A 14810-nucleotide genomic window follows, 5' to 3' on the forward strand; every position below is an offset into this window, starting at 1 on the left:
AATTTATTCTAGACGAGCCTCCAATTTGTTGTCACGTATTACGATTTCAAATAACCGTAAATTTGAATATTTTAATTTCGCGAAAAGCTACTCGAGGGTTATCTGCGCTAGCCGTCCCTAATTTAGCAGTTTATGGCAGCTAATAATCACCACTCACCGCTAACTTTTGGGTTACTCTTTTATCAACGAATAGTAGGATTGACCAACATATTATAATGCTTCTACGGCTGAAAGGGCGAGCATCTTCGGCGCGACGGGGATGTGAACCCGCGACCCTTAGAAGAGGAGTCAAATGCCTTAACCACCTGGCCATGCAGGGAATAGATTTAGAAGTTAATTAACTGGCAATATGTTTCAAATTTATAATATTTTGCGAACAAAATTGATACACATGCTTTTCTTTTTTATTACGAATAAGAAAAAGAGACAAACAATAATACAATTTTTAATAATGGTTATTACAAGTAATGAGATATATAAAAAAGATGTACAAACTTACAAACAATATCAAATTTTTTATCTGGTCTGGAACTGAATATTTTATCGATAGTTCATGATGAGCGAATTAATTTGGAGTTAATATCGTACAGTTTACTTTTGCTGATCCCATGTAAATTTTTCTCTAACGTTCGGTATAATGCCCTAATTCTATAAGCGTTCCTGACCACATTTCTACACTTTCCAAGTTAATAGGCTTCAATCACAGCTATAGCTTCTGAGGTTATAGCATACTAACTGTATCAAACAAACAATATATATGCTGTCTCTGCACGCTGTGTTAGTTACCTTTTATAATTTTGAGAGGAAAGTTTCTTGAAAGTTCAGTTAAGGCAACATACTGGTATTTACACACATGTATACATTATGCTCACAAATTTTGTGAATAAGCGGGACTTTCTCAATAACGTTTAACATACAGTTATAAATATATATTTAATTAAAACAAAATCTATATTAAAATAAACGTTCAAAGTAAATCCGTTACACCTCCCTGCTTTGAGAATTAAAAATTAGCATTATACAATTTTTGACTTATATATTATATATATAAATACGTTGCGAACAACACATTGTCAAAAACTGAACAACTTCAATAATCATGACAGTATATAACACAATCAATACAAATAACCTTATGACCATAAATTTACGTAGTACGTGAAAGTGTATCAGACAGATGTTATCAACTCTTTTGACATGGATTACCTTTAAATCACACTCTTGCAATGTTCAACTCTAATTTAACAGTCTTTTTCTTCTGCCCTTCATTTGGTTTAAAAAACGTCAACGGGTTATAGGCGAGTGTAAATAACAGTTGGTTGTTGTGATGCAGATATATACACATTGAAATGTTCTGAAGATAACACTAAAGCCAATGTTTTTTTTTACAGTTGAATATTTTTTGATGACAAACTTTTTAGAAAAGTAATTAACAGGATGTTCAATACTTCTTTGATCTGATTGTACTAGAATGACACCAGTACAACAATCGCTGTCGTTAACATCTAATGCGAAATGATTATCAAAGTCATATTCCGTGATGTCGAGAAAACCCACTTGTAGAGAAATATATATGCAAAAACGGCTCGTTTGGGTTGAGAAAATATTTTACGTAGAAGAGCGAACAACGTTTCGACCTTCTTCGGTCATCGTCAGGTTCACAAAGAAAGAAAGAGATAACTGAAAGAGGTATAAATTAAAAATTTATATTTTCTAGAAACACCTAAAAACAACATTTTAAACGATTTTTTCAAAGAATTTTCTCACAAAACCATCAACATAATTTCACAAAATAGAAAGCAAAAAAAAAACAATCTTACAAAAAGAGACATTAATTCTATTAAAAAACCTAAAACAAGACAAAAACATAAAAATTCTAAAAGCAGATAAAGGTAACGCTATAGTCATAATGAACACGAATGAATACATCCGAAAAATGAAGAACATCCTATCAGACACGAACAAATTTAAACCAATACACATAAATCCAACAAAGACACACGAGACGCAACTAAACAAATTACTGCTAAAAATGAAAAAAAAACCAACACAATTTCACACAAAATTTATTCCTACCTATGTAAAACCGACTCACGCACACCACAAATATACGGCATCCCCAAACCTCATAAACCAGATTGCCCATTACGACCAATAATGTCCACATATGAATCGTTTAATTACAATCTCGGTAAATACAGAGCATGGGCATTCTCCAAATATGTAACATCAGCCAGCTCATTCATCAAAGACTCTTTTAATTTCAAGTCTAATCTAAATCAACTTAATCATAAAGCCTTAATGGCCAATTTTGATGTTATATCCCTCTTTACAGAAGTTCCAACCACTAAAGCCTGCAAGATAGCTTTAGAACTCTATATCCGAGACTCTAACCCAACTATAGACATTCCCAACAACCAATTAGCAACCCTCATAGAATTCACCACGATAAAGACAAACTTGATGTTCAACAACCATAACTATGTACAAACAAATGGCTTAAGCATGGGCAACCCAGTATCACCAGTTCTAGCCAATATTTTTATGACATAAGTTGAAACACAAGCAATTAACACAGCATTACATCCACCACTATATTGGTAGATGACACGGTTGCGGAATTCACATCTACAGAACACACACTTAATTTTTTCAATCACATTAACTCTATACATCCCAACATTAACTTCACACGTGAACAGGAAGAAAGCAATCAAATATCATTTCTTAACCTCAAAATTACAAGAACCGACACACAATTCAAAACAGAAATCCACCGAAAAATCACCCATACTGGACTATACACTCCTTGGTACTCAGCACATGAAACAAAACAAAAACTCAACATACTAAGAAACCAAATAAACACAGCCATAAAACTATGCTAACCAAATAAAATTAACGATGAATTAGACAAAATAAAACAATATTTCATCAACATCAATAAGTCTCTTCCACAAACCGTAGAAAAAATTATAGGCACACACCTAGACAGAAAGCAAAATCAACCAACAAAAGTAAATATATCTCACGAATCAAAAAATCACGAAACCACATACTGCTGCATACCATATATTCCCGACATCAGCAGACAAATAACCAACATTTGGCAAAAACTAGTAACAAAATATGACATTCCAGTTAATATCAAATTTATTCAAAAACCAGGCACAAAACTGAGGTCTATACTATGTAAAAACTACACTGACAAGCACCACACCAACATTATTTATAAAATACAATGTGATAACTGCCACGACTTCTATATTGGAGAAACAAGTAGAAAAATGGAAACCAGATTCAAAGAACATAAAATGTCACCTTCACACGTTTTCGAACAATGCAAGTCAAATAAACACAACATAACCATAGAAAACACTCAAACACTAAATAAAGAAACAAACATAAACAAACGCAAAATTAAAAAAAGCCTTACTTATACAACAACTTAAAACCAAAATAAACCAATATAAAGGAACGCCTTTATACCTATATTAATATAATAAAATAAATAAAATTATATATTCAAACATCTAACACCGCCCTCTGCATTCCGACACGCAGTTACACAACCCCTTCCAAACATGTGATCAGTTTCCGGTCAATTACCTCTTTCTTTCTTTGTGAACCTGACGATGACCGAAGAAGGTCGAAACGTTGTTCGCTCTTCCACGTAAAATATTTTCTCAACCCAAACGAGCCGTTTTTGCATACATAAAGTCATATTCCATTAATATGGAGAAAGTGCACAATAAAGATTTGACCCTTGCAAAAGCAAATTGACTTCTTTAGACTACTTGAACTTTTGATTTTTTTTTTTTAATGGCTCAGTGGTGTCAGCAAAATTTTTTTCAAAAATTTCTGTAATAACCAACCATTTACATAAAATCTCATCAATATTTTTTGTTTGTAGGAGTTGGATAATTTACAATGTAATCAACTTGAATTGGAGAAACTTTGGTTTTACAAAGTTACTTTTTGTCAAATTTACAGTGAGATTGGTTTTCTTAACCTCTCAAAAACTCGACATAAAATGTTCTTTCGTATAAGTCACAATAATCTTAACAAAATTACAACATCTGACAGATTTATGAGACAATGATTGATCATTCGTTGAAACGTTGCTTGAATATTTTTCATCCCAAACAGCATTACACTGTACTGGCCTAATACATCAGAAGTAACAAAAGCAGATATTTCTTTTGCCCTGTCAGTTACAGGAACAGCAAAACATCCCCCCAGCACATAATATTTTGCGATATATCTGTCTTTTCTTATTTTATCAATACAATCCTCTATTCCAGGAATGGGATAGTAATGTGACTTTGTTAAAGCGTTTACTTTGGGAACATTTGTGCAGAAGTTAAACAAACTATCATATTTTGGAACCAGTACACAAGGTGAAGGCCATTAGGTTTACTTGGCCCTAGAATACCGTTTTTCAGCATATAAACTATTTCTTTACTCATTTTATTGGCCTTAATTGGATTTGCGTGATTGAGATGTTGTTTCACTGGAGAAGCATCATCTATATCCATATCATGAACAACAATGTTGGGTTCATAAGAAACGTCTGAAAATATACATTTTTATTCAATCAATAAATTAGTAAATTTGTTTTCAGGAAGTCAGTGAACAACTTTCGAATCAAAAGTGGCTAAAATTACTCAGTTTGATGTGGAATTCATCTCTGATATTTTCACATTTACGGGTGTTTGAGTCAATGCAACTATTATTAGTATAAGGAGAACATTTAACGGCTAAAATGTTTCTAGAAGCATCTCTGACGTGACAAGGCTTCAACATATAAATATGACACAGCTGGGTACTTTTCAACGATCAGGTGTTTTTACAACATAATCTGTATCAGTGATTTTTCGGAACAACCTCATAGGGTCCATAGTATCCAGCTATGACTTCATGTTCCACAGTGGGTAAGAATACTAAGACCAAGTCACCAGGACAGAACACACACTCTTCTGCCTTGTGGTCATAAGGGTTTTCATTCTTGCTTAGGATGACTTCAAATTTTCTCGAGCCAATTCACAAGCACCTTAGAGTTTGGACCAAAAACTGGGAAATTTAATCCAGAAACTACATTTCTTTCAGGTCATCTTTTAATCATTGGTCCTTCAGTAACTTCAAGAGACTGTTTAGACTTGAATGAGCTAAACCCTAAAGACTTCTTAACCGACTCATGAACAGCAAATAATAATAAATTAATATCTTTATCACAATCCTTCTCATTATTGAAAGAGTAAATCCACATCATTTTTGGGAAATTAGAATGGAATATCTCAAGATTACCTTGATACACACCAGATGTAAGCTGCTTAGCACCGAGCTGATAAATAATTTGTTGAAACAAACCGAACATAAAATTTGATCCCTGATCAAGCTGAATTTCTTTGTCAAGCTAACAGAAGTAAATAAATTAAATAAAGCTTTAGAATTATTTTGTCTGAGACGTTTTTTAAGAGAAAAGCTTTAAGATGCGCACATAATAGTCAGCAAAGCCTGATTCACTGTTTGAATTTTTGGTAAAGGCCAAACAGAATCAATAATCGCACGACTAAAGGTTTATTCTAAAAATGTAATAGGTTTCCAAGGAGTAAGAGAAATTTTCTGGTTAGGTTTACCAACCGATTGACAGGTAAGAAACGTTTAACAGCAACTAAGAAACATCTTGCATAATTTTTGGCTAAAAGAAATGTTCCATAGTAGTCGTAGAGTAGGAATATTTATATTTAGGTAATGCTTTAAAGGAAGTATGAAATCGAAAACATTCTCCAGTCTTGACATCACAAATGCACATATTTGGTATCTTGAATGCATATCCTGTGGTAGAATCAAAAGAAAGCCCGCAATGATCTATGTTGTTGCTCTGTTAAGTTTAGCGCCAACTACACTGCTGCTAAAAAGATTTGTTACGGCCACCGCTACACATATTAAAGTTGTATACTCATTAAAAGGGACCTCGTCTGTTATTATTTTATAGACCTTTGGCAGAACTCAAATCTAAAGGTAGTAGAATAATATGCTTTTGTAACAATTATATGATAAACTACAGTCGAGCCCTCTGAAACTGGTACATCTGGTGGTCTCCATAAGCATACCATTTAAAAAATAACTATTTGGAACTTTCTGCAGTTCTACTTTTGAGAATGTATATTTAAACAGTGAAGAGGTCTGCAGGTTCTTTTCTTACTCAGCAACCAGTTTATTTCTAGCAAATGGAACTTCACCACGTTAACCAGATTTCTCAAGTCTATTATTATTATCACTTATCAAGACCTTTTTTAATCCAAAAACTGTTTGAGACTAATCTGTAATATCGTCCTCTGAGTACGTGTTCATCCTTTGTTTTTGGTTTAATTTCTTAGCCTAAACTCGAATCACAGCACACGAGGAAAACACATTGGGATTCTCCTCAATAACAACAACATTTTAAGATGAAACAGTGATCGACTCGCTAATTGTTTTGGTTTAGGCAACAACTTTTCCTACAGCCAAATCGTTTCCCAGCAATAATGATAAAGCCTTAACTGGCAGAGTAGATCTCACTCCAACCACAACTAGTCCCCAAACTAAGTTTGATGCTAAATAAATGTTATGAAAAGGAACATTAATAAAACCACACCCTTCGTACCTTGAGCAATAACAGCGTCACCAGTGGCAGAACTCAAATCTAAAGGTAGTATATCTTTTAAAAACAATGATTGAGTGATATGGGATTAGCAATGTCAGCAGCAAAGACATAAAATTAACAGACACAAAAGATCTAAATTCCTTCCTGACTACACAAGCCTTTATATCAGTGGCCAAATCAACAACATCAGGTGATCTGGTGAAATTACATCCACATGTGAACACAACTGTACTGGGTGTTGTCTCTTTTTCTTTTTTGTTTCAAAAATCAAAAACGGACATAGCATGACTGGGTTTTTACACGAATGGCACGCAGACTTTAATGGTTTTAATGAAATTGCATCCCGACTGTTACAATATTTAGAACTGGAGGAGTGGATGTTTTATAAGAGTCCTCGACTTTAGTGGAATGAACAGATACAGGTTTCTGTTGAAATGGCAGGAATTTTGTTATGAAAAGTGGCTTTATATGTTAAAGTGTAATCATCAGTAAGAACAGCTTCTTTCTTCAGTGTTTCTACTTTATTTTCATACAAGTACGTTTTAAGGTTGTCATTCGCACGATGTTTAAATTTCTCAATTAGACATAATTGTATCAGTTTGTCAAACTGTTACCAATATGCATAGAATTACACCATCGATCAAATAAATCTCTTTTTCTTGGACAAATTCTATATCAATTTGATTATTTTGTTTGTGATGATCTCGAAATCTTTGGTGATAAGCCTCTGGTACTAACTCATAAAAAAACAAAAATATAAAGAGACACGGGATTTTAGTTCTAAATTTTATCTGTTCATTATTTTTGTAGCGAGAACAAGGTTCTTATTACTCATCTTAAACACTGTAGTACAAAACTTACCAATGTAGTTAAAATAAATCACAGCAGAAGCCACAAATCCTCCAAGATGCTGAGCAGCCAAGTAATGAGGAACTTTCTTCCAAGGAAATTTACCCAAGGAAGCAAAAGCTGTCGTAACTGCAGGATTAATGTGACCACCTGTAAAAATAAATATATAATATAAATATAGAAATTATGCTGTTTTCAGACTTTTAAACAATAGTGCTGACCTTAAATAAACTTAAATATTTTTGGAAGAAACGGTTTCATGTCCTTGAAAAAAACTAACCGAGTTTTAACTTTAAAAATAATGACTAACATTTCTTTGGCGTAAAATTTTTAATTAGTTAATTACTAATACTTTTAAAATATCACAAAAGGTTGTTATGAAAAATATTTAAGCTAATATTTTGAATTTTAATACTCATCTGGCCCAGTAAATACTTAGTTGGATGAAAATGAAAACTACTTTTCTTGGAATAAAATATTAACGTCAGGACTATAAAATTAATTTCATATTTTTACATATAAAGTTCAGTCATACGCATTCTCCAGACGGCTAAATTATAGTTTTGTTGCTCTAGTTGTATGAACTATAGTTGTATTAAATTTCTTTTCCATTCCACAATTTCACAATAGTTTATATTTTAATAATGATTTGGAAAAACTAAATACATATAGTATAAAATCCTCTCCACCATCCTTTTAAACTATTGAAACAACAAAGTAGGTTTCGTAAATCTATTCCATTTTACGTATACAACATGGAAGACAGTAACATATTTTTCATAACCTTTATATCTATATGACATACGGCGGATTTAGGTGTATCTGGTTTCAGAAATGAAATATATTTTCAGTTTTCCCATTAGGAAAAGAACGTCACACCGTCACCGTTTCATTAATAATTTATTGATACTGTTTTTTTTTTTATTTTACAAAACGCTCCCTTACCTGAAACCCCCATTGAGGTAGAAATTCCCATCATTACTCCAACTCCCGAGACAAATACAACACCAAATACGTCACTAACTCCACGACCATCGAGCACTGTCTGAGCTAATGCCGCATCAAGGAAAAGCTAAAATATATGAACGAAACAATTATATAAAGGTCATGCATGTCAGTTATGTTATATATTCGTCTGAAGAATCACCTGAAAAATTCTGCACGCTTGTCGGATTGAAGTGGGGGAGGTTAAGTGAAACATTGAAACTTTTATTCCATTGTTTGTTTGTTTCTGAATTTCACACAAACCTACATAGGGGCTATTTACACTAGCCGACCCTAGTTTAACAGTGTAAGACTAGAGGGAAGGCAACTAGTCATCACCATCCACCGCCAACTCTTGAGCTACTCTTTTACCAACGAATAGTGGGATTGATCGTCACAATATAACGCCCCCACGGCTGAAAGGGCGAGCATGTTTGATGCGACGAGGATTCGAACCCGCGACCCTCAGAGTAAAGGTCAAGCGTCCGAACCGGACTCTTGACTCGATTAAAATATTTTATTTCCTTCATTTTTCAGTATATCAAAGTTGCTTTTATATGATATATTTTCTTTTGTTTGTTTATTCAGCTAAATAACATTTGCGAAGGAAGAGGTCGCCTTTTCGAGTTGCTAGCGCAAATCTTCATTACAACGAACACAAAGTAGGCTTACGATTTCTGGCCGCCACCGGGACTAGAGTCCTGACTTCAGCGTTATAAATTTGTAAAATTACCAATATCCCAATGGGAGAACTACCTCAAAACCATTTAATGTCAACAAAAAACTAATATAACATATTATTTCGTACTCAATACTGCAATTTGTATTATACCCAGCCGTAAACTAACTTCAAAACTTACAAATGGATATGGATATATGTTCTTCCTCAGTTTTGGTGGTATAAAACATAATATTTTTGTAGAAGTTTAGGAAATAAATGTGATTGTGTTACCTTCAGAAAAAGGAAATGCTATAGTATTTATTTAACTTACTAGCAACACTATTGTTATATACAACTTATGTTTTTATTTCTAGTGTATTGCAGTAATAAGTGATGAGATGTTGACATACGTGTTTTTCTTTAGACGTTGACGGTAATGGAATTTGATATCCAATCTACAAGGAATCGCAGCTTAACCACTCTTGTATAAAAATATCCAAGAATTCCAGTCGAAGGTTGTGTTGATATTCTCCTATGAACTTAAGATTTCTACTGTTTAAATAATGTCAGACATCCCAGACGATTACGTAACTGCAATCCAATAATACAATCTAATAAGGCTTCTCTGATTGAAAAAAATATTCATAAGTGAAATCTGTAAAATACCATGCCAGGAACATAAACATAGAAAGAATGGATACAGCTATTCCCATGACCTTTGTAGATGTTGTTTACCTTTGAATAAAGCAAATCATATTATCTGGAAGCTGAAAGTGTAAAAAGAAGGGTAATGGGAAGGACAGGTGACCTGAGAGGTTAAAATCGAATTACATTAGAAGAAAGCAAGATGTGTGATATTGATTCTGGAGAATATGGAAACGCTGAAGCCTCTAAAACCATTACTGTTATGTACAGCTGTATCTTTTATCATACTTTAAATCTGAAAAAAAAAAAGATTCTTAATAGTAGAGTCAAGCAGTTTATTTTTACCAGTTAGCGCCTTCTGGAACATATAACATTTCAAAATTTGACGCGATATCTAGAAGGATCAGTTTTCGTGACGAGGGCCTTAATAAAAACGTTTTACATGCTAAGTTTCTTTAAGGACAATGACACCGATCCACTTTTCTTTATAATGTATTGATCTAAACTGAAACAGGCATTAATCAAGCTAACATTTTTCATGATGACAGAAATAAATTTGCGGGTGACGGGGCTGATCTAGATTCCACAACAACAGCGTCTACTTGGTCATATAAATCATTATCAAGATAAAAATAATATCTCTGGTGGCGAATTTCTGAAACATATTCTAAAGAAATTTTATTTCATCTCTACCGTTTTGATACAGAAGTTTTTAGATTTAATCCCAAATATTTCTTTACAGCAATAAATACCTAATCTTTATAAGTTCAGCTACAAGCATAGATAATATGTTCATCTCACGAGTTCCCACACTAACAATGTAGATGAAAGATATCTCTATACTTAGGTAAAATACATTACAAATGCCAACTTGTAACTTTCAAGTGAAGTAATTCTGTGAACTTTAAGCTATGCTTAGATAACGCATCCAGTGAAAAAAAAAAAAAGAAAGAAGAAAATATGTGAAACTATAATTCTCGCAGAAGCACAAGAAGAGGCGTGAACCTTCTTTTTCCTACATGTAATTCCATTTGGCCTTTGCAGGCTCAAAGGTAAACTTTAGAGATTATATTGCTAAAACTGGAGCTCATTTCCCATGGTAAGCACAGCACAGATAACTCATTCTGTAACTTTGTAACATACAAGCAAACAAGTGATGCCATTTTAAAAATTTAATCTTACACTTCAAAAGAAGTATCGTGAAAGCGTGAATATATTTCCTAACTAATAAAGTTTTCAGCAATTTCAGTTAGAAACTCAAGGAAACAGTTTTTGAACTTTAATTAAAAAAAAACATATTTTTATTGACTACCAAAAAAAATCCCTTGACTTTTGTGTTATCTTTAAAATGATTTAAGAAGTTGGCTATTTCAGCATGACATGAAAAAATATTTAAGATGTCAAATTTTTCGATTTATTTTTATCATCATTGCTTAGGATCACTTCTGCTGCTTTATGAAAGTTACTAGCACATAGTAAGGCTGTTCGTTATTGAGAATTGCATGCTTTTTTTACACTTATTGGAAGAGTTATATAGCAGTAAAGACTATTTTTGGGTTCTACCTTCATAGTGACTACTGTAACATGATAGATAGTTTTAAGTAGAAAATTATGAACCTGAAAGTCCGTGTTTGTTACTTTCGTTGCTCATAAACTTGAAATGATGTAGAACATGGGATTTCATTTCTTTCGTAATCTCATTTATTCCTTGATGTAGATCAACGGTGATTTTAAAAATAATCACTTCTATCATAACGACAAATAATTATTAGCAAACACGAGAAGCAAGAAAAACTTAAGTTTAAACTAAAAAGTCGAGATTTTATAAACCCATCAGTTGTATTGAAAGAATAAGAGCGATGGCAGTTTGTGACTGATATATGTATTAATGTTTGATAAATCATAGAAATTACTACATTGATAAAGATATTATTGTTTTCGACAACACAGTTCTATTTGAAGCAATTTACCTTGAAAGTATTAACTAAAAAATTAAGTATTTCCACTCTAAATAAAAGTTGTTCATTACGACTACTAGGGCATAGTCACGCCTATTTTCTGCTTTAGAGATATCGTGGTCGCTGTCAAATTGACTATCTAAAATGCATCAATAAGCAAGGTGACTATCATTTTGTGGTCGTGGATATAAAATTGACTATTAAGTAGTAACGATGATCTATTACTAGTCAGTTTGACTGACTCTTAGTCAATTTAAGCAATTAGTCTGTTTGACTACTTTCCAGTCAGAATGACCATGTCCCAGTTTGTTTGACCACTTCCCAGTCACCTTTATTACTTCATAGCAGCACTGCTATGCTAGTCTTAAGGACTACTTTGTGGTCAGGAAGACCAACACCATAGTCAGCATTAACTCATGAACTGACGCTCTTGATGTTTCTTACATCATTAAGGTGCAGTTCAAGCAGATGGCTGTATACATGCATCTTGTTCCATAAATGCAACAATTGAAACGTGAACAGGGCTAAGCTTTGCAAGAATTTATTTATTTACTTTTATTTTTCTTTGGAGGGGATAAATTTCTTTCACACAAAATAAATTCTACCTAAATAAATCTTATTTATCGACAACTACTATTTCTTCACTGTTTTATTTGACAATTGTGTTTTTATATTGTTGTGTGCGTGTGTTGGATTATTCGAATATGAAATTCAATAATCAATACATTTATTATTACAATCCACAACGATTTAAGTTATGACTGAAATAAGCTTCCTCACGTGGTTAACACTCGCGCTAACACTACACGTCCGGGAAATGCATCCGATTCGTCTAGTGGTCCGCAGCGCAAATCGAGTACAAATCGAAAGCAGCTACACTAGGTGACTATCTCTTTTCCAGAGGAGTGTACCAGGTCGAGTTTATCTGAAGGCGGGAGTTCCTTGTGCAAGGAGGGCTGCAGATGTTATTTGTGGAGATAGGTTGATCATTCCTCAAGGTGGTTGAGTGGGGATTTAGGGGCTCACATACAACAATACATACACAGGGGGGGGGGAGTGAAAACGGCACGGTTCACTCCTTAGCGGCAGCCGAAGGTAGCAATAACACTATAAACCCAAAGGGGGGAGAAATCACACACAGCAATATTTTATCGCACATTGGAGAATTACATATGACGTTTATAAAATTTATAATGACCGAAACTTGTACTGACATTGCACAATTGCCATGCAACCGCGCAGATGACGGAAAGAAGAAATCCAGGTAAATATTAATCGTTTATGTCTTATTTTCCTATACTATGTTTCAATAAAACAATATAAGAATATGAATGTTTAACTTTCTAGATTAGCCGAAGTGAATCCATCCGTATTTTTTTGTACAACTCGTTATGTGTAAATAAGGATGGTTGCGCGTTACATTGTGTAGGTCTGTACTTCTGTAGCTTAGTAGTAGTAGAGTAGGAATATTTATATTTAGGTAATGTTTTGAAGCAAGTATGAAATCGAAAACATTCCCAAGTCTTGACATCACAAATGCACACATTTGGTATCTTGAATGTATATGCTGTGGTAGAATCAAAAGCCCGCAATGATCCAAGTTGCTGCTCTGTTAAATTTAGCGCCAACTACACCGCTGCTGAAACGATTTGTTACGGCCACCGATACACAGGTTAAAGTTGTATACTCATTAAAAGAGACCTCGTCTGTTATTATTTTGTAGACCTTTGATAATGAAAGATGACATACGATAATACGTAAATAATAAATCCTTATTTTTAATAAATCAGCAGAGCTATAAATGCTAAAGCGTACATACTTTATGCGGCGTGTGTATTATGGCGGGATCCACTGACACAGCTAACAATGGAGTTACAAATGAGGGCGGCAAGACAAATCATTTGAAAACAGCAAAAAAGTGAAACATATATTGTATTTAATGTGTGTTTCTTTAATTTAATATTACAAACTATCTAAAAATCTTTTTAGGTGCAAAATGCATTTAAAATTTTGAACTCTATACTTTGAAATTGAATGGTGCGAGATAGGAGCCAGTGCCAGGCCGTACACTATGAATAGAAGGCCTGTGATCCTGCAAAATATTCCCCCAACCCCTCTCCCTTCTTTGCTCCCAGGGAACTTTCTCAGACTTTGGAACCCTCCCATAATCCATACCACATCCATACCTGTGAGAGAAATGTAGGATCCGGGGGGTATTGCATCGAGTCATGAGCAACCGAGTTGTGTAGATAAAATAACAAAAATTGTATACCTTTACGAAAATCGGGGGATACTATGGATCACGCATTAGCATGCGTATGCGTCTGCAGAGATTTGATTTCGTTGTGTTCACTCTACAGTCCACAATTCTTTTCGGATTTCTATCCAATTTGGTGAATATGTTAGTTAGGTTGAGGTCTGGCCAATGAATGGTTTTGGCCACCCCGGGGGGAGGTTGTGACATGAATTTGCATTTTGAAGTACGTTTTTATTCGCTGGATTGAGGGCAAGTCCAAGGATACACCGTCGGTTCGTGGGCATTTGTAAAACCTGTTGAGTATGAACTGGGAATTGCTGGTGATGGGAAACATGACACAATGCAGTAAGTTTCTTTATTAGATACTCTGAAGTGTTTGCTTAAACATGATGATATTTTTAGCCAGGTTGTTTATCCTCGCCAGTCAGCTGATGATTGTCTTAGAGATGTCGTTGATGGTGAACATTTCAAAAACCATCCATTCTGGCAAGAAACTCCCCTTGCCCTTCAAATCATTCTCTATTTTGAAGGGTTTACAGCTGTAAACCAGGCTGGAATACGAGCTCCTGCTTACAAATATGTTGCTTTCTACTATCAGTTAGGCAATATTGAACCTGCTTTGAGATCTCAGCTTCATTGTATATTCTTAGCAATCTTGGTGAAGAGCCAAAATGTAAAAAAAAAAACATGGGCTAAATACAGTGATGAGACCTTTGATTGAAGAACTATCTGTTCTTGAAAACATTGGTATTGACATTGTCAAACCAGAGAGAACATTCAAATTCTGAGGTGCACCTCTTGTTGTTG

General features: G+C 34.0%; 1 protein-coding gene across 1 annotated transcript in view; it reads right to left on the reverse strand.

The window, feature by feature from the left end:
• The window catches only part of LOC143241040 (aquaporin-7-like), a 43095-nt gene that overhangs the window by 13529 nt on the left and 14756 nt on the right, over positions 1-14810 (reverse strand). The window contains exons 2-3 of the mRNA XM_076484498.1: positions 8444-8570; positions 7511-7648 (exon numbers count right to left, since the gene is read on the reverse strand). Coding sequence (XP_076340613.1) covers positions 7511-7648; positions 8444-8570 — 265 coding nt within the window. The remainder of the gene's footprint in view (positions 1-7510; positions 7649-8443; positions 8571-14810) is intronic.

The sequence above is a fragment of the Tachypleus tridentatus genome, chromosome 2, assembly GCF_004210375.1.
Source record: "Tachypleus tridentatus isolate NWPU-2018 chromosome 2, ASM421037v1, whole genome shotgun sequence".
NCBI lineage: Eukaryota > Metazoa > Arthropoda > Merostomata > Xiphosura > Limulidae > Tachypleus > Tachypleus tridentatus.